This window comes from Strongylocentrotus purpuratus, unplaced genomic scaffold (genome assembly GCF_000002235.5).
Source record: "Strongylocentrotus purpuratus isolate Spur 01 unplaced genomic scaffold, Spur_5.0 spur5_contig_861, whole genome shotgun sequence".
NCBI lineage: Eukaryota > Metazoa > Echinodermata > Echinoidea > Camarodonta > Strongylocentrotidae > Strongylocentrotus > Strongylocentrotus purpuratus.
Window position 1 is genome coordinate 4,650,142 of NW_022145570.1, and position 21,988 is coordinate 4,672,129.

The window sequence follows — 21,988 nt, forward strand, 5'->3', positions numbered from 1 at the left end:
TCTTACCGCCTTTTATAAAATGAATATATTATAGTCAATGAGTTTGCGAAAGGAGAGTTCAACTATTACGCAACGGTGTACATACTGGGACAAAGGGCCATTATTTCATGTATTTATATATTCGGGCTCCAACGTGGACAGGAGTACTTTCGGTTGTGTGGACTTTCATTGTCATTCCGGGATGGCGTGTAGCTAGGCTATATTTACCATCGTTAAAGGTAACCCATTTATATTGAACAATTCATCCGATTTTACAGAAGAAAGAGATATGGCATGTTTTAATTTTCACACCAATGAATGACTTTCTTTTTTTCATGATGGGTTACATATTTGAAACATATTCAATTTCCAATTGCTGTATTTTTTGAAGGAGGTAAGAATCATTCGTCCTTCATACAAAATGCACGTGGAAGTTCACTAACTCGTAATTTGATCTTTCAGAAACGTTTTGTGACAAGTCTGGTTTACATAAAAAAATCCTTCAATGTTCGTTTGTTTGCTTGTTTCATTTTTTTATCAGAGCTGAAGATTTAATCTTTTCATGATTAATAATGAAGTAATTTTGAGAACATGATTTATTAATCGATGAATTAAGTTCTAAGACTCTTTCTATCAAGTCTAATATATCATCCTCTCACAATCATTTCGTTAAAAGGGTTCTAGGGCAATTACCGCCCCCCCCCTCCCCGGAAAGATCAACCACGCAAAAGGACAAAGAAGGACATCTACCCCTGAGGTCAATTACCCCACCCCTCCCCAAGAAAAACACATTGAAAACATGTTGAATTGTGTATTTCAAGCATTTCACTATTTGCTAACGGTGTCGTTTATTGTAATGATAGAATTAAAATAGCATTGTAGAGACGATGAACAAATAAGTATAATATACAACATCGTTGACCGTGGGACGGTTCACTTCTATCTCTCTCTGTTAAAGATACTATGTCCCTTTTGCAGCCAACATCAAATTCTGTAGAACTTTGCAGAAATTATGAATATGTCATGTACATGTATTTCCTATCTGTGAAATTTAAACGTTAACAGTGTCCTAATATTCAAACTATGCAAGGAAACTCGTTTACTTGCTAGATTTCACCGTCAGACACTATTGAGTGAGTGACTGGCTTGTTTCTTCTTTGGTTAATATAGCATACATAAAATGAGCTGTAAAGAGTACATGAGCATTTTGTCTAGATCAATCAGGGGCGTAAATCCCGGGGGGTGGGGGGATGCATCTCCCCTCGCTTGAAGGAGGGGGGCCTGTACAAATATCCCCCCTGAGATTACAAAATAAAGAGAAAAAAAAGGAAGAAGAAGAAGGGAAAAAAATGTGATTGTTTCAATTTCATCATAATGCATGAGAAATGAGTTATTTTTGTTTATGTATGTATAACTGTATAGCCTACACGTATACAGTATGTTACGATCATTTAGAGTATTTGCGCGACGTGCGCGAACAAGAATTTCATAAACTTCAGTATAATTTTTCGTTATTTTGCAAGGTATTATTATAGCCCAGACGTAAAGTGCGCCAGCGCGCGAGCGCTTAAAAATTGCAATCATGTACAGTAGATGCCCGGCCCCTCACCCACTCAGTGTTATTTAGGGTACGCGTATGCTCGTTCCCTCCCTTTGAAAGCACCCCCCCCCCCCCCTATCTCAGGATTGCCAACATTTCTTAATCCTCCTTTTGCTGGCTTTTCCTGCCTTGGAGACCCCCCCCCCCCCCCCAAAAAAAAAAAAAAAAAAAAAAAAAAAATCCAGAACACTGCTTAATGTCCCACCCCCCCCCCCCCCTCCCCCGCCCCCAATTTCAGGTGATCGAGGGGGACTGGGGGGGCCAATATTTTTACTTTTCAAAATGAAATAATCCTGAATGAGCTTTCAAAGCTAGCAGGAATTTCAGGCATTTGATCCCGGGATTTGATCAATTTTTTTATGATATTCAAGATATTTTATAACCCCCTCTTTACATTTCTCAGGTGTCCAAAGAGAGAGAGAGAAAAAAACCACCCCCTTTTTAGAGAAATCTCCGGATGAAAAGTCAAATACACCCCCTTTTTTTACAATTCTCGGGCCGGATTATGTCGCACGAAAAAGTACCCCTTTCCTGGAGATTTTAGGAACGCACATGCGGTCCCTCCGACCCCGGAGTGTGTGTGTGTGTGTGGGGGGGGGGGGGGGATTTGAAGACTGAAGTTCCAGGACTGGCGTGTTCAAGACTTACAGTGGCCGTTTGTCTCTTCAGTTATTTCAAGGTAAGCCTGTACACATTATTATTATTTTTATATTTGAGAAAGGATTTGGTTGAGGAAATTAAAGAATTCATTAGATTTAATTAATAAACACAGTACATGTATCATTATATGAATTGCAGAAACATTTTTTAAGAGGTGTGAAAACTGTGAACGCATCTGATTGAGAGTGATAAATAATACGGTAACTGTTGCATTGCCCAAGTCCTACTCGGTGGTTGTCATTTGTTCACACCTAAAACTTAAGGGACGAGAGGAAGATAGTTAAGGGCTGCAATGCATGTGATGTTTGTGTAGGTCTATGAATGAATTAATTTGTTGTTTATATTGAATGAATTGAATTGGATTAATATAAATAGGGCTTAATAAGAGTCGAAAACGGTGTAACGAATTGTCTTCTTTCTATAATAATTAAATCAAACGTCTAAGCTTTTCGCGCTTCGCGCGGGAAGGGGGAAACTGAATTCAGACAAGGATTAAGAGTCGAGAACAGTACACCCAATCGTCTGCTTTCTCTAACAATTGAAGGAAACGTCAAGGCTTCCGCGCTTCGCGCGAGAGGGGGGAAACTGAATTCAGATAAATAGTGCTTATTAAGAGTCGAAAACGGTACATCGAATCGTCTGCTTTCTCTAATAATTTAAGGAAACGTCAAAGCATTCGCGCTTCGCGCGAGAGGGGGAAACTTAATTCACATAAATAGGGCTTATTAAGACTCGAAAACGGTGCAACGAATTGTCTTCTTTCTATAATAGGCTAAAAGGAACTCGCTAATGTTACCCATACAATATCATGATAATCAGAGAGGATCCGATTTAGCATACAATATTAGTTATTGAGTGGCCGGCGTAGTGAGCCCACACATTAATATGAGGCACTAGAACTTGGGGTGGCTGGGGGAGGGGGCACTGTATGCATGGTCTTACTCGATCGGAAAAAAATAAATGCGAATAATAGGGCCTACTACTGTTAAGGGGCCTGTTAGGGACCAGGGTATCGATGTCCGTTTCCTCTTCTTAATTCTTCGGTTAACTCCAATATTTATCGGGCCGATTGAAAAATTGAAAAATGTTAACCCCCCCCCCCCCCCCCCACTTGAAAAAATCCTGCGTACGCCACTGCCTGGATGTTTATATTTTTATGCATTCTTATTGATATACAAGTTATTAATTAATTGCTTCGTTGGTGATTCGAGCAATCAGTGTCAGTTTTGTTGTTAAATATTTATTTCCAAAAAGGGTCACTATATCTCTGCATGGTAACGTTAACTGTTCATGCACTTTTTAGTTATCCGAATCCGTCCTTGATAGCCACTACCGTCTTTTCTGGACCCCCCCCCCCCCCTCAGTCTTTCTCTCTCTCTCTCTCTCTCACACACACACCCACACACACCACACACACACACACACACTCTATGCATCTCTTTCTCTCTCTCTCTCCCTGTACCCCGGCCTCACTCTCTCTTTCTCTCTCCAACGGGATCACTCTCTCTCTCTCTCTCGCGCTCTCTCTCTCTCTCTCTCTCTATATATATATGTGTGTGTGTGTGTGTATAAATGTCTCTCTTCCCCCTCTCCCTTTACCTCTGGCGCTTCGCCTCCCCCCCCCCCCCCCCGCCTTGCGATATCCCACTCTCTCTCTCTCTCTCTCTCTATATATATATAATATACATACTGTGTGTATAAATGTCTCTCTTCCCCCTCTCCCTTAATTTACCTCTGGCGCTTCGCCTCCACCCCCCCCCCCCCCCCCGGCCCCCCTCCCGGCGTGCGATATCCCACTCTCTCTCTCTCTCTCTCTCTCAACTACTTCTCCCCCACAGTCACACGACCTATTTTCCCTCTATTCCCCACTTCCCCAGCCCGCCTCCTACCTCCCGAGAACTCCTCTACTCTCTACCACCCTAAAATTCTCTCTCTTTTTTTTTCTCGATTTTTCTATCTTCCATTTTTTCACCACTACATAATATGTGGGTGGGGGAGGTGCCCCCACTCTTTTTATGTGTTTGGGCTACGTACCCAATTGCATGATATGCCAATCGTAAAATATACCGATTGTTAATAACAACCGGTATAATTATGTACAAGCGCATATCTTCTAATTAACAATTCCTATTTTGAGAATGAAAAAAATACGGATAAAATAGAGCTCCGCGACAATATAATCGAGTCTTCAATGCATTCTTGAAGGTTGACGTAACCGACTCAAACCAACTCCTTGCTCAAACTGAAATTGCATATCACCCCTAATATGTACCCAACGTCTGATCGCGTAGCCTAGCGAGCAAAACACCCCTTTCCTCTGACAAAAAATTACGTGACCTTTTGAAACAACGCAAAAACCGGTACGTGAATATTTTATGTGCGTGCCTGATTTTTGTATACACACAGCCGTATCGTGCATTCATAATGCGACGTGTACATGCACGAGGCTTCGTCATGCATTGAGTTCGTTTAGAAATAGGCGGTATTTGCAGCTTTGCATGAGACTCGACCAAATTTCACTTCTCCCTACGGCTTGAATTGTACGTTTATTGCTATATTTCATCCATGTTATTTCTATTTAGCTGATCTCGATTTTAAGAGGGAAAACAAAGACTGACATGCACGAGAGAGAGCTATTCTAAAACTCTATTTTTGTCATTGAACCTGGATTCTTCAAGCACACGAAACCGTTTCTGGTGAGTTTGTACACTCCATGTATTATACACACACATGTGTAGGTTCTATGCGTACATGGCATATTATGAAACCGCATGGTTAAGTTATATGCGTGGTATGTTTGATCTCAATAAATGCCATGCGCTCGCGATCAGTCATGCGCAGTGCCTTGATAATAGATGGTGGTGTGTAAGCTGTTTTTATGGGATTTAGGAAAATAAGGTTGTATATACATGTATATATATATATATATATCACATGTGCACTTCTTCACCGAGTCAGCTAGGTAAACAAAATCGGCTACGTGCGTGACGATTATAATTAATTAATTCTGCATGAATTAATCAAGGTACCTTAGATCCTTAATTTTGTATGGGAACTAGAAGTTAGCACAAGTGCTAGTCGAGCCTAGTTCCATTCTTTGGCAAGATTTTGTTCTGTTAATTTGTTTATACATAATTACATATGAATGTAAAACTTTGTTTTGTATTACATTATATACAACAAAATAATATAGTATCATGTTACTGTTATAGCAAGTCCCTGGTTTTACATACTAAAATGAAAAAAAAAGTTAAACTAAGTGTTAAAGTATTATAATAAAAGAAGACAAATCTATGAACAAATAAAATCATCAATGTGTTCATAAAAATTAAAAGGATGTATTAATAAAAATAATCATACAGATGTGCGTACAAGCACAAATCCTGTAAATGCTTAAGGTAGCTATAATCGTTAACAAGCAAGGATTATATATACAAGCAGGCGCGTACGCAGGGGGTGGTTTTGGGGTTAACCCCCCCCCCCCCTCGAGTTTTTTTTATGTGTATGTTTTATGTATGTTTTTTTTTGGAAAACCCCCCCTTTTGATTTTAAACCCCCCCCCCCTGTGAAAAAAATCCTGCGTACGCCACTGTATACAAGGAAGACAAGTAAGATAAAAGGAAAAACGAAGGGGTGGGATTGAGCCCACGTCATTTACATAGAAAGTAGGTGGAAAGATGTCTCCGAAAGGATAACCTCGATGTTTTAAATCTAATTTCATCTGGGAGATCATTCCACAGTGTTTAAAATAGTGAGAATTGCTTCAAAATCGGTTTGTCAATCATGTATCGCAATTCACCTGGATGTTTATATTTTTATGCATATACAAGTTATGATCTTGACGACTAACAACGAATAATAAAAACGAATTCTCATGATGATGGGCCAGCTTAATTAATTAATTGCTTCTTTGACTTTGGTGATTCAAGCAATCGTTGTCAGTTTTGTTAAATATGTATTTCCAAAAAGGGTCACTCTCTGCATGGTAAAGTTAACTGTTCGTACGTGCACTTTTTAGGGGGTCCAGACAACTCGCCACAAAGACAACCCGCCCCAAGACAACCCGCCACAATACCCTGGACATCTCGCCACAATACCCTGGTCAACTCGCCACAGGCGAGTTGTCCAGGGTGGGATGCCTTTTCGGACAACTCGCCACACTTTTTTCCCCTCATGATTTTTAGATCTGAAATGATATGAAATTGTAATTTTTCATGATTTTCTATAAACACAGTCATTACAAAGAATAAAGAATAAAGCTGATTTCCCTTGCAACAATAACATACTTTTGACAAACCAAAGGGCGTACGATCGCCAGATCATTGGGATAATTAACTTCTCGGTATTTAGATCGAGGTCTATAACAGCTGCATTTTTCTGTCCCAGAAATTTTTTAATGGTATAGCTTGGAAAAGCTGCTTCAGGGATTACCTCATCAAGTATCAAATGGTAGGATACTGGAAGCACTGGCGTACTGATAGGGGGGGGGGGCAGTTGACCCGCGAAATAAAATTGGAATGTAGTTTATTTTTATATATTTCTGGGTTAGTTTCGTCAGAGGCGGCATTCTTCGTTGGGGGGGGGGACACTGTGCCCCCACTTTTCCAGGTTCCCCTAAAGTGCCCCCTTATCCTTTGTACATGTCCTTTTCCTTTCTGATAATTTTTAATGGTAGGAATTCATGGAAGGATAGGCCTACTGGAAGCACTGGCGTACTTATGGGAGAGGGGGCAGTTGACCCGCGAAATAAAATTGAAATGTGAATTATTTCTAGATTTTTTGGGTTAGTTTCGCACTTTTGCCCACAGTCACAGGCGGCATTCTTGGTTGGGGGGGGGGCACTGTGCCTCCACTTTTTCAGGTTCCCCTAAAGTCATTTGTACATGTCCTTTTCCCTGCTGATAAGTGCCTACTTTTCTTTCTCAAATGTTTTAATTATAATGTTACTCATAATTACATAAAAGAACTTTTCTGTCTTTCTTCATTAGATTGTCCTTAATATTCATCATGTAATTTTTCAAATGGGACCATAAACTTTTTCCTTGCTTGCTCGAAAATCGATATTCAATCCATCACACCAAATTGCGGAGTACGTTGCTTAAACAATATGTTGTTCCACGTAAAGAAATAAACAAATATTGATGTCATTCGTGGTAGTGTATTCACAATCTTGACGAAGGCGTAGGCCTATAAACAAATATCTAAAAATGGTTTTTATTATTGTTGATGTGTCCCTTTGTAGGTGCCCCTTTTTTAAGAAATCCAGCAATTCTTGCAATCATAGGCGCCAGAAGTGGGGGCAGGGGACTCGCCCTCCTCCCAACGAAAAAGTGTGTGTGTGTGGGGGGGGGGGGTCAAAACGAATTTCCACCCCCCCCCTAAAAAAAATCAGCAGTATTATTGATTTCTATTTAGTAACCAAAAAGATCTAAATCTAGAAATCATGAGGGAAAAAAAGTGTGGCGAGTTGTCCGAAAAGGCACCCCACCCTGGACAACTCGCCTGTGGCGAGTTGTCCAGGGTATTGTGGCGAGATGTCCAGGGTATTGTGGCGGGTTGTCTTGGGGCGGGTTGTCTTTGTGGCGAGTTGTCTGGTAATCCTTTTTAGTTACCCGAATCCGTCGCTGATAGCAACTACCGTCTTTTCTGGAACCCCCCCCCCCCCGTTCTTACTTGCTCTATCTCCCCCCCCCCCCTCTCTCTCTCTCTCTCGCTCTATGCATCTCTATCTCGATCTTGATCCGTCTATAATTATGTATCTCCCTGTAGGCTACGTATATTCCCCCCCCCCCCTCTCTCTCTTTCTCTCTCTCTCTCTCTCTCTCCCTGTACCCCGGCCTCGATCACTCTCTCTTTCTCTCTCCAACGGGATCACTCTCTCTCTCTCTCTCTCTATCTCTCTATATATACGTGTACAAATGTCTCTCTTCCCCTCTCCCTTTACCTGGCTCTGGCGCTCCCCCCCCCCCCGCCTTTCGATATCACTCTCTATCTCTCTCTAGCTCTCTCTCCCTCTCTCTCTCGATCTCTCTCTCTCTCTCTCAACTACTTCTCCCCCACTGTACGTCACACGACCTATTTTTCCTCTATTCCCTCAGTTCCCCAGCCCTCCTCCTACCACCCCGCCTCCTCTATACTCTGCCACCCCATCCATCCATCCCTACATACCCCTTTACTCATGCTTTCTTAATTTCCCCCTTTTAGTCTCCGGGTTTATAAAGTGTGAAATAATTTGTAAAATTACTGATCGAGCCAGAAACAACCGGAAGTTTTAACAGGATCACTTCTCACTTCCGTATGCACTGTTGCTGATTCTGATACGATTTTGTTTAACTCAGAGCCCCGTGAATGACCGGTATTTTTGTTTTTTAGTGTATCTGTGTATTCCCTTTGTAATGTGCAGCCTGTTTCGTTTCCGATGTACGTATTTTTTAAAGATCTGGATAGAGATGTGAAATAGACAAATAGATAGGTAAATCGATCGATCAGTAATAAAACATCTGTGATACTTACATAATGTATGAATGCAAGAATAAACGAATACATGAATAAGTAAGTAAAAAATCTCGTTCTTTGGGCGATCGTCGCACTTTATATTCATTTCATTGTCCTGACAGGCCGAACCTTGTTGCAGGGCATTATTGCTTATACTCCTTATATTGCTTACTCCGTGATTTTGCTGCTCTCTTGCATGGCACCTATACACCGCCGTCACGATAAGTCAATCGTAAATAACAAATTCTGGCAACAACTTTTCATATCTTACTTTTTTCTCTTTATTCAAGATGTCGCCGAGCATTTAGAGGAAAGAACTAAACCAGATGTAGGCGTAAAGAAAGCTTAGTAGTAGGCCTACGTGGTACTGGTTATCATTTGCCCAATATGTTTTTATTCATCTTCAGACAGGCCTATTATATTCAACACTTTATTTTACCATTGCCATTGTTTGTTCAGATATCGCGAAGATGCCGAAAACAGGGAGGTTCACTATAGAAGAACGAATGGCGGTACTGGAGCTTATCAAACCCAAAGTGATTTTGTTGGACGCAATAACGAGTGATGCCCATTCCAGCGATTGTAAGAAGGAAGCATGGGAATCCATCACCAAGGAGTTCATCAAGGACCGTCCCGGTCGGCAGGACCTGACCTCCAAAGAGATCCGGGAACTTTGGCGACGGATGAAACACAGAGCCCGGATGGATGTCCGCCAGAGCATCCAGAGCGCCAAGGTTGGACACGTCCGCACCATATCAGAAGCGGACAACAATGGTTGGCTTCCAGACCACACGGGTCACAAGGTCATCGACATCAATGACCTCGGCTTGGACATGGATACCAAGTTCATCACCGATTTTGTGCCGTTACTCGAAGAAGAAGCGACCGTGCTTGAGACTCGGAATGGTGTTCTGCTTGATAAGGAAAAGCCTGGTATGGTGGAAAAACGACGGGCGTCCAACTCTATGCTTCCGAACGAAACGCCAAAGATTGTTAGAACAGATTTGGGCGCTGCTCCGGCCAGGAATGCCGGTGGCGATTTCTTTGAGGTTGATATCGTAGAAGTCCTGGAGACGAGTACGTCAGGAGTGAATGCAGTTCTAAGTGATCGATCTAGCCCAAAGTTGGAAGCCCCAAGCCTCCTTGCAAAGTAGGTGTACATGCGAATGTTGTGTATGTCAATATCTTTGATGATTCAGACCAAATATAGAGCCAAGCCGAATAATTGGCCAACATTCAGAATGATTTTCGACCGATCAGTAAAAAAAACAGTATTTACATTGTAGGTAACATTAACAATTGAAAGCATTTTGGGAGCACAAAGAATAATGTAATTATTTTTAAGTTTCCGGATTTTGGTGTACGGTACTGTTTTTGTACTTAATTACATTTCATAAACGTATCCTGAGCCATTATTGACAAGCAGAAGGGCGTTAATTCCGTATTTAATGATATAAGTTACTGCCCTTCTGGCTCTCAGCACACGTTCTATTTTTGACCTATTTCGGTTGTTTCATCTTTACTTTTACCTCCATTACCGTAGACCAGATGACAACACATGTTGGGTCATGTAATTGATTGTTGACATTCGGTGACTACTTTTCATCAGGTTTTCATCAGGTATTGGGCAGGAGAGAAGTTGACCCTCAGTGGTATTCAAAGCTCATCCTCATCTCCCTCTCCCCTCTCCCCTCCCCCTTCCACAACCCTTGTAAGCTTACATTCCGTCCCATTTGTGGTACGTCTTTTCACATTCATTTTTTTCTTGTATGTTTTTTTTACAGAGTTAATATCCCGTGTGGTATTCAGATCACTTCCGTTGTGAGTCAACAGCCGCAATTCCAACCAGAAAATACGAGCCAGAGTGTACCCCTCAAGTTCGACCAGCGGATGAAAACAACCACGAACTCGGCTATGAAACCTACAATGAAACCTACAATGAAATCGACAATGAAATCAGCTGTGAGCTCGAAATTGAGCTTGAATAAGCACTCAAGTATAACCTCAAATATTAACTCGAAAATGCACTCGAGCAGGAACCCAACGATGAGCTCAAACAAGCATCCGAATATGAACTCAACGATGAGCTCAAAAATGAATGCGACCACGCCCACGGCCAAAGGCAGTAGCAAGGACCTGACAGATCTGTCCATCCAGTTCTTAAAGCAGGAGCACGAAGCTAAGATGGAGCTGATTCGATTGAAACAAGCAGCGGCCAAGGCCAAGAATGATACTGCCAGAGCGAAGAGATCTGCTTACGACGAGAAGCGAATGTTTTACTTTGAGAAAAGAAAGAAATTACACGATGGGGTTTGACGTTGATGTAAACAACTTTTTACTAATACAGTCATGTTTGATACTATTAACGGGAGAACAGCTTGTTGTAAGGATGTCCTGCCCCAAGTTTGTCATGAAGAAACAAAAACATGTACTCCGATAGTCTTGTTTCATTTTGTCAAACAAGTGAAGTTATCGCCCTGAAGATGATTATGAACTACATGGAGCCGAGTAGAAAGGAGAATTGTAGAGAGTAAACACCTCGGTCGAGGACGAAACAATGGATCTTCGTTCAATATTTAAAAAAAGTGCAAATTTGTGCCATTTTAAATTCACCCAGGCAAATATTTTTTGTTTGGACAATAGCGAAAGTGCTACCCGTGATGAAAAGTTACGTCTCGTTTATATCAGTAGGATTTCAATAGGTAGAGCCATCGTCTTGAATAAAAATGAGCCTGACAGTATGATTAATCTTTCATAGTTATTTGCTTTATATTACATATGCAATCATAATTGATCATTAAAAAGCTAAAGTTCTTGGTTTACATCGTTTCTTATAATGAGATGATGAAACTCAGAAAGTCTTTCCGAATCAAGTCATGGACTCTTGAAAACCATCGGATATTCATTCCAAAAATCATTTACGACTGTTGAGCGCATATGCTGTACACTATGGTTTTTCTTGAAACGATGGAATGATAAGTGAACGATGGGGGAGATCAAAATTGTAACGCATTTTGTTGCATAATAGAACAAGATCAAATAGAAAATTACATGACAAATAAATCGGTTGAAATTTCAAGTTTAATCACTTCAATTATAAAAGACATTTTTTGTATCTGATCACTATCGTAAGATATAAATATTGCTATCTTAACAAAATAACCTTCCGTACTTACATGTATATTTCCACACAATTATTCAAGAACAATGACTAACATAATTAATAAATAATATTTACAGGCATTTCTATAGCGCCGTCTATCTAGATATTCTATTCCGAGGCGCATTAATAATTACCCCGACTTTAGCCTAGCTACCATTACATCGCTCTAACATGTCAAGTGATTAATTCCTGCCAGGTACCCACTTACCTCACCTGGGTCGAGTGCATGTGGCAAATGAAGATTAATGCGATTGCAATGTCAAATATAAACCTTTGTATTAAAGATAAAGGTGAGTACTGGTAATGCGATTGCATTGTGAAAGAAAAGGTGTGGAATGGATGAGAAAAGTTGATCATATAGTATGTAAGTATTGGTGTGTAATGCAAGGTTCTGGAGTCATCAAAATCATCATAAATTTGGCCCAGTCTTGGTCAAGTAACAATCACTATACACTATAGTACTACCTTGATTTTCTTATCTTTCTATGCTCATTACTCAGCCAGTATACACTTTCTTTCAAAATTGTTTGACACATGACATTTATTTGTAATCTTGAACATTCAGTGTAAGTTTCGTTAGATTCTGTGAGAACTCATTTTTTTTTTTTTTTTTTACCAGAACTCAAGTTTATCTTTAAAACGAAATGAATGATATGCTTTCCTCTTGCACGTTGATAGTGTAATGAAGTACCGACAGTAACGAAAGTTGACTATTAAATGGCCCGTGCTTTGTCCGTGTTGAAAATTCAACTTGACTTCCTACAGATTTGATAAAAATTTACCTGAGATGTTATATTTGTTCTTTGAAACACATGAAGTTGTTGCACAGAATGTGTAGTTCGAAGAAAATAATTGAGTAAATTTTGTTTTTAGGGTAAATTATCCAGTAAGAAAATTCTAGTTCCAAACCCTTTCTTGACCACTGTTCAAACCACTTAAAATGGCGAGTCTTTTTTCTTGACATTTCGTTGCCTAGTATTTTCGTCTTGATATTTATTTTGATATTAAAAGTTACGTTTTTTCTTTCTTATGTATGTCTTTATGTACTAGTATTTCTTAGGCACTAGAACGGCTTATTAAATCGAATACATTGGAATCAATTGGAAAACAATTACGGAGGGGGAAACGAAAGTTTTGGATGAGAAGGTAATAATAATAATAATAACTTTTATTTACCCAGGGTAGCCACTTCAGTTATGAAACTGTTCTTCCAGCGGGCCCTGCATAACATAATATGTTATTACTACCCTTCTCCAATCTAATATGCTGAGCGCCTAGCTAGAAGGCAGAAGGTCCCATTGTTATAAGTCTTTGGTATGACTCGGCCGGGGTTCGAACCCACGACCTCTCGTTCATGAGGCGGGCGCTCTAACGACTGAGCCACCATGCCCGGTTGAGTATACATGAAGTAGTAGAGCATGTCGAGATGGTAAGCGAAGACTGGAAGAGAAGCTAGCCAAAAGAGTCAACTTGGACAGCGTTTTGCAATTTTTTTTCTTTTCTTTTACTTACGGCACCCGTTTAGGAAATAAGTTTTTTTGCGCCTCCCTAATCTCAAATTCATTTACAAAATATCCATCTTGCATCATTCTGACACTCCCCAGAAATTACATTGTTTTTCGATTTGGTAAAAAAATTACTCTAAGCAGCACACTTGATGAAATTTAGAATGAAGTGTGCGGGTACCTCCCTGCCAAATACGGAAATCATATATGAGCGGTCACACACGCACAAATATGAGGATATTCGGGCGTTTCATTGCCCAGAATTATCCTGTTTCTAAATGTTGCGAGCGAGGGAAGCCAACGAGCATGGTAAAATTGATTTTCAGTAGAAAAGATAAAATATAAATTCGGGCACCCAGCCAAGGCCTCACACAACCATATGAAATGAAACGGGTCATTTCCCATCATGTATGCCTACAAGTTAGCCAAACATTGACACAAAAAATAAAAATAAAAGCATATGATTATCAACTGATGTGACTTAAAAAGATCTAACTCAAATTTTTAAAAAAAATCAATCACAATTTATTGCTTTATCTCTTCTAAACCGAGTCCCCCCCCCCCCCCCCCCCCCCCCAAACAAAAAAATAATAATAACACTGAAATACAATGTAATGATTATATCACGAATGAATTGAACAAATAAAATTGATCGACTATATAATGCATATATCGACCAATGACGAATTTTCATCAATTTACAAAACTGGTCAGTAACTCTACGAACATCTATTAATTACCCGAGGTACAAAAATCACGTAACAGTACAACGCAGCAATACAAATAATGATAACAATGAAAGCAAATTGAAACGTTTATAAATAATCCTACATATTCATAGCACATACATGTATCTATTACACAGAGTCCATATCAAGATAAGTTCATTTGGAAGGTTGCTTCCATTGGAAAGGGTACGAGTTGCGATGTGTAGTCCTATAACTCTCTGATTGACCTTACAAATATCTAATTATCTGAAACAACCTTTAATCTCTTGTAGAGAGGGCATAATTATGATTATCGAAAATTCGTTAATGTCTTTTTCCGGTACAGCTTAATGAACTGTGAATGATGCAGCAACTTGAGTTTTTATTCAACCCTTCGGCGATTCTTCTTTAGGTTTTTTCACATCTTCCTTTTGAATCTCTAATATATGTCCTTCGCCGGCAACGACATCTTTCTCTCTAAGAATCTTCTCAAAGAGCTCAGCATCTCGATCGCACACGTGCCACGCAACATTCCAAGGAAGGTCCTGGATGTCGACTCCAATGTTTGTATACAGAGGGTACAGTTGTACACTCGGTGTGCCATAGTAAAGGTTGCTCAAGCCATCAGTTTCCATGCGCTCTTTGTAATGGTTTAGAAGACATACCCTGTGATTGAAAAAATCAATCAATTAATCAATAAAAACATTAAAGCTTAGTATCAATGCATTTGAATATCCCGCAAAGTTGGTGCAATAAGAGTACTTCAACCTCCCCCCCCCCCCCCCCCCCCCGCTAACCGGCCCTGCCCCACCCCCTCCCAGTTTGAATTATGCCCTGACAAAATGTTACCACAGTGTGGCTTTAGAATATTTACAAAATGTTCTAATGTGAACACACTATAATCACACTTTTTATTTATAGAGGTTGACGCAGAGATGTAATCAAAATGTACATTTACCACAGTGTGGCCATATAGTGTGAACCCTCTATTCACACTTATGTACTATATTCTATAGCATGGCATATTGTTTGAGTTGGAAAACATCACAGTGTGTAAACATTGAAATGTAACCACAGTTTAGGTTTAGCTTTCAAAGGAAATATCCACACTGTGAACACACTGTGTGACGCTTTTTGCTTTACGTTAGGATAATCCATGTAAATACGTATTGTTACCTGTCCATATTTTTCTTGGCGCTCTTATGGTGATGTGGAATGACATTGTAGAACCCGACCGGTCCCCAGGGCCTAGTCTTGGACAGCCCCTTGGCTCTTATCCGACCTAAGATGTCGTCATCTTCTCCTCCCCAGCCCCAGTAAGCATTGGGAAACCCGTTAAATTTCTCGATCTGGGTCCTCGTGAAACCCGTCACAGCCCCGAAGAAGGCCCCATACAGTAATCTGTGAAATGAGAATAAAATAAATGAAAACGAATGGATTTATACAGGTTGAGAATCGCATGATATAATTTCTCTTGCATCTGAAAATTGCAGGTCAGAATAAAGAGGCTTCTGCTTTCTTTATGTCGTATATAGACTGTGGTAAAGATTAATTATATAAGGTTTATTTTTAATAAAATGAGTCGAAATAGGATGGGGGGTTTGAAAGAAAAGAAATGCAAATTCTAGACGAAAACAGAAAATCGTAACATTTGTGTTCTTGACATCGAATAGCAAAGTTAGCACGTTTTTAAAAATTCGGCCTGCTCATCAGCCTGCTAATTAAAAAAACATTATGACTGAAAATAGAAATCATGACTTTGTGACCATTTCAAGTGAAATACTGGAAGCTCTTTTTAAAGTCAGTAATGACAAAGATAAACTCAAAATATTTGAGAATTCAAAAAAAGGAAAATATGGTTTGAAAATGAGTAAGGCTTCAGAAAGAGAAGAAAGAGACAAACATGAGTATAAGTAGTACTTGCAACAACAGTGTAGAAGTCGATAATAGTCATCGACTGCGTGAATATTATAAAGCAAAGACATACGCAAAAAAGATGAAGATGTTTTATATAGGCTAGCTACTTACTTGTAGTTCCACCGGTCGACACCAGAGACGAAGTGTCGAGGCATGCCGCTGCAGCCGTAGAGGTTACCGTAGTTGAGAGGTATATGGTCGACATCGTGAAAGATAAAACAGTCGAACATGGTGTAGTTCAAAGCCTCGACGAAACCGACGTTCATTAACATCGCCCTGTTAAAACGGAGATCATTTTCCTATTGAGAGCGAGAGAGAGAGATTGTGAAAGCATAAACCAAATCTTCTTTGATTCTTTGTTTCATATATAGCCATATAGTTCAGCAATGCGAAAGATTCGTATATGTTAACGTATTCTTTGACAGCAATTTGTGTCAAAGCTTTTCGTCTCTTTTCAGTACATGATAAAGCTCATAATTTTTTTTAGATAAAACAATACTTTTAAGGGAAAAATATGATAATAGGACTAATTTGTACTTATTTTGAAATTTGAAGCGCTTCCTTTTCTTATCAAAAGCAATCTCAGCACGCAATTACGATTCATTTAATTGAGGCAAACGAAATTCCTGTTTTAAAAATGTATTGAACATAGAAAATGAGAAATAAAGAGGTTAAAGAGGTAAGAAGGAAATAGTTGAAGTGGAATCTAGAAGGCTAACCTGTTCAATGACAAAGATGGAGAACTCCAGATATTGGCTCTTGAGGAATGGAACAAGATGAAGAAGTAAGATTGGAAGGTGCTGGTGCCTGTCACGAAAAGGTATCACTATGGCTACCTAGATAGAATAATGGAGTAAATCAGTCGAATTACTATTTAGTTAATGTTTGTATTATTTTCAATGTGAACTGCTTCCTTTCTTTCTGTTTGTACTAGCTCCGGTGGGGGAGGGGTCATATTCCCTATTTTAGATGATAATGAAACATTTAAGATTATTTTTGATATTCCCCCCAATCAAGTAGCTCTGTATATGCTCATTTTCCCTCGTTGTATTCGTCTCGCCACCCCCTTTTTTTTCTTCTTATCTATCTCTCTCTCTCACTCTTTCTCTATCTATCTATCTTTCACCTATGCCAGTGCACTCCCACTGTCTATCTTCCTTATCATAGCAGCAATTTTACATCAAAAAGGTTGCTCCTGAAATGCACCGCATGATATAGGCCTATATTATGTAATATAACTCATAATATAGTTTGAATTTTGAACCCCATTCTGAATCCACAATTTCTATGTCATTGTTACAAGTTAAATATTTCGCACTACTTATGTTCAATTATACTCAATGGAGTTCCCAGTTTTAGTTGGTAATGTTCGACGTTATGGTTCTAAACTCTTCAAGCTTTGAGTTCTGTCCAACCTGAACCGGGTATGTATATTTCAATGACCCATTCAAGTATTTTGGAGACGGTTTAATTCTTTCAAATTACAAATATATGTCTTTTGCTCGACAACAATTTTACCTTCCATCTCGGTGAGCACTTGGTTGGAATCCAGTGTCCTCCTGGCAACAAGATGTATTCCTCCGTCTCCAGTCCGTCATTCAGTACATCAGGGATACCAGCTCCAGATGCGGTGTTGATCTTCCTCGCCTGGTAGAGCTTCTGAAGTTTCTCGTTGCTATGTTGGGTAAGCCGACGGGCATCCATGGTATGAGTGTGGAGAACGCGTTCTTCCACGTGGAACATTGTTGTTTCGTTGAGTTCATGAGTTAAATTTTTCTCTGGGTGGAGATATTTTTAAATTCCATTTTTTATTATTCGAAAGAGACACATTTTCACAATTTAGAATCCAATGGCTAACACGAAGAAGTACGTACTGATGTGGAAGGCTAATTAATAAGTACTTATTTGTATGTGTCCTATAAAGAACAGTGTAACATTGTCCCTAGTCCTATTAACGTTTCGATCATTTAAACAAACATGCAAACATATTATCTAAGACGACTCGTTATTTTCAAAACAATTCATTCAAAAATAGAATATTTCAATTTTCAAATATGCCCTCCTAGCACACAAACTAATATCAAACGTATACATATTATGTAATTGAAATTTTTATCATTATTTTGTTCAAAATTTCTAAATCAAGCAGTCACACAATCCGCCCAATAACCTGCTTTTAAACCTTATGTTTAATTATATTCAACTGATCGAGCTCCCAGTTTTAGTTATTACAATGTTCGACATAATTATTCCAAACTCTTCGAGCTTTGAATTCTTTCTTACCTGAACCGGGTATGTCTATTTCTGGGCATACTGGACCATGGATTAATTCTGTGATGATAAAATAATGAAATGTTACTTAAGTGGAACCCAATAGCTCATCTAACAGATTCTGTTAGACCCTTATATATATTGAAGCCGATACACAATCGCTGATAATAAAAATGAATAGATGAATAAAAAAAAACACACAAACAAGTAAATCATAAATGAATAGATTGAAACAAATTTAAATGAATAAAGAAATAAACAATATTTAAGCAACGGGATCGGGAAATTAAAAAGTCTTATTTAGACGTATATCAAACTAGTCACATTAAAACCGAACTTGTCCAAGTGTCTGTATGTTCTCCTCCTGATCTTCTTTCTTACTTATTAACTTGTGAAATGGTAAAGGGTTTCTTACTTCTTGCTTTGACGTCGACTGTTCGTGGTCTTGTGAAAGCTCCATCAATCTGATAAGATAACCTTCTCAGACTATCCATCAAACCCGATCCTTCTTCGGCTTCTCTTGCATAGCGATGTACTACACCAGGATGCCCTGCATGACAGTGCAAATCAATGGCATTTTCTTCATTACTCTCTTCTATCTCAACGGGCAATGAAGTATGTTATATAAAAACAAAATCTGTTCTAGATGTATTACATTTACGTACTGATGAACCGTTACATGTTTGAATGTTCTAGTAACAAATTTTGAATGTTCGCAACAGTTGCTGACAAAATAACCTCCGATCGAAGTTGTCCCTGTCACAGTATTTTTAAATGCTTTTACGGATTCAAAACTGAAATAACTCCGTATTCTAATTTGGAAATAGACAGAATGGCATATAAGTTTTACGAAGGTTGCATTTATTTTCTTTAAAATGTTCTACATGACATGTAGACAGTGTCCAACAGTGATGACATGCCTATCTAGCTCAATAATTAATCGATTCTCGAGTTATTTAAAAAATTAATTGGAAAACGATGATGTTGAGTAATGACACCTTACCATAACTGGCATCCAGCGATGCCCAGAGGGCCAGCGTTGAAACGGTTGCCATGACAACCATGATCCAGATATACCAGAAGAAAGCTCTGCCGACGACACGCCCATCACTCATCGTATCCCAGATATGAGACATTACTAACCAAAATTGTGACGTCATTTCAGCGGCACGAGACCGCATTACTGCAGGTATTTGCAGCTTCATAATTGTCTTTTACAAGCTATGAGCGTGTCACAAGATTTGACGTTGTAAAAACCTGACGCTGATTTCGAAAGTCCCCTTGTTTTTCGTTTTCTTGCTACTTTTCCTGTGAACAGAAGAGTCGAGATGAAACAGCGTGTAAGATTTCACATGACTGCTTTAACGATATAATCTTTTTTGTATAACTTTTCGCGGCATAAATACCTGACACAGATTTTTTTAAAAATTCAAATGTAAAGATTCGTTCATGAATTAGAATACATATACCAGCTCTATTTTCATCAGTAGACAAACATGATAAGACAAATTTACTAACATATCCAAATGTTATGCGTACATTTTTTAACAAATATTGTTCTTGACAACCTGGAGGCTTGTCCGAGGAGTTCCCGACATAGCAGCAAATAATGGATGTTATATGGATTCCAAGTATTGCAGTTCATCTAGGGCTTGTATGTCGAGAGAACATCGCTAATTATTCATTTCAGATTGTTTATCCTGCAGTGATTGTTTGAACCAGTAATTAAAAAATAATCACAAAACGCTGGAAGTCATCTTCAATAAAAATCATAAATATCATTTGCACATAGTGACCTGGTGTCGGCCCTACTTACCTTGATTTCCTTATCTTTCTATGCTCATAACTCAGCCCTTATACATTTTCTACCAAAATCGTTCGGCACATGTCATTTATTTGTAATTTTAAACATTCAGTGTATGACTATTTGGATTCAATGAGAATGCATTGTTTATCATTATACCAGAACTCAAGGTTACCTTTAATAACAGGTTAATGGAATACCTCGTTATTAAGGTACCCAGGAGATATAAACATCCATGAATCTGAATATGTTTGATAGCTGTCCCGATTCTAATATAATGATCTTGTTTACCTAGCTGACATCAAATAACTATTCTATTTCATCACATGCAGGAGCACCAGTCTAATGAAACAAAAAAACAGAGATCCTTCGTGCTCATCGTGTTAAAACAAACAAAAAAATGTAATACAAATGTTAATCATAATAATTATAATAATAATAATAATAATAACCATGTCTTCTATGTCCGGCAGCCCATGCATGCAGACGCTCACGTCGCCTGATCCATAATATCTACAAAATACACTCATTGGGCAGGGGCGGATCCAGGGGGCGTGGAGGTGCACGCCCCCTCTTTTTACCTTTAAAAAACACATATATTTACCGGCCTTCCCCCTTCTTGAAACGCCCTTCTGGTTCCAAATAGATGGATATTAAAAGATATATATGTATTTCTGTCTTGGTTGCCACAATGAAGATTGTAAATGTAATAACCATAACCAGATCAGTGGGTTCGTATACTGACTGGAAGAAAAGAAACTAGGCCTACACAATACAATATGAATTACCTTTATTTGTCCACATATTCTTTCCCTATATGTCGAATTTTGCAGAGATGTCATCATTATACAAGAACCTACGTCCATATCAAATCAGCTGTTATATCAACTCCTCTTGGCTAGAAGATCTCCTAAGATGGCAGAATAGAGCAAATGTTCATGTATCTCTCGTCCCGTGTAAAACGCCAAATAATATAGATAGGTTATTGACAACGTACTGCGCCAAAGCAGTTAACTGTGGTTATTTCGTGGTGTTGTGCTACATGTGTAAACAAAAGCAGGACTCGGTCGATCGGTCTGTCTTCTTCAAGACGAGATAAGCCACGTTGTAAAGTGTTTGCACTGGACAATCATCCCTCGTCATTGGGTTTCCCTGATTTATAAAGCCTTAATTCCAGAGGAAAACACACAATTGCATGCTGGAATGCATAACAATAGATCTCAGACCATCTAAATTACGTGTGTTGGTGTAAGTCCCGGGGGTCTCAGTCATATAAAAATACTGTAAGCATGCGTTGTTGTTGTTTTTATTTCCGTATAAAAAATAATCAGATACAAATACAAATATACGGCTGGTTGCCCATATTCAGCTGCAACGATAATTGTTGCTGCTGGTCTTCCATGGGGCCAGTTTACAATATACAAAATATACATGACAACAGGTATTCTAGACACCCCCTAAAACAGGATTTCTTCTGAAGCCAAAATTCATCCTAAATGAGGATTTCGCGTATTTTTTTTTTAACGGGTATTTCAAAATTGTGTACTCGATCTTAAACAAGTATTGTAGTGTTTTAATTCCTTGAGCATTTTAATTCGCGATAGGGATTACCATTTAAGTTGTTGACAATGTAAAATAAATCAAATTGTGCTTCTGATGTAAAATTCACAATGTAAACATTATTTCAAAGAGAAGCCACAACATCAACCTGATGCACAAAGCCATCATAAGTCCGTTGCGGCTGTCCTCCCTTTTGAGAATTGTTGCAAAATTATCCGCTGGAAAGAAACCCGGATCACTATAGATGGTTTAGACCGCCATATGCACGCCTACTCTCTCGTAAAATTAATTTCTCACAATATAATATTGTGCATGCAGACAGAAATA

At 39.0% G+C, this 21,988-nt stretch overlaps 2 protein-coding genes across 2 annotated transcripts; one reads left to right on the top strand and one right to left on the bottom strand.

Moving 5' to 3' along the window:
- Positions 1-4,620: 4,620 nt before the first annotated feature.
- On the top strand, positions 4,621-12,206 carry LOC115919099. Its single transcript, XM_030999663.1, has 3 exons — positions 4,621-4,935; positions 9,194-9,884; positions 10,519-12,206. Exons 2-3 carry the CDS (start codon positions 9,205-9,207, stop codon positions 11,048-11,050), a joined length of 1,212 nt encoding a protein of 403 aa, XP_030855523.1. The 5' UTR covers positions 4,621-4,935; positions 9,194-9,204; the 3' UTR covers positions 11,051-12,206.
- A 1,759-nt stretch (positions 12,207-13,965) lies between these two features.
- Positions 13,966-21,177, bottom strand: LOC576438 (beta-1,4-galactosyltransferase 5). The gene is made up of 9 exons (XM_776746.4): positions 20,890-21,177; positions 19,301-19,605; positions 18,713-18,847; positions 18,310-18,357; positions 17,545-17,804; positions 16,746-16,862; positions 16,138-16,325; positions 15,286-15,510; positions 13,966-14,775 (listed from the first exon to the last, which is right to left on the bottom strand). Exons 2-9 carry the CDS (start codon positions 19,500-19,502, stop codon positions 14,496-14,498), a joined length of 1,455 nt encoding a protein of 484 aa, XP_781839.2. The 5' UTR covers positions 19,503-19,605; positions 20,890-21,177; the 3' UTR covers positions 13,966-14,495.
- Between the last annotated feature and the right edge of the window lie 811 nt (positions 21,178-21,988).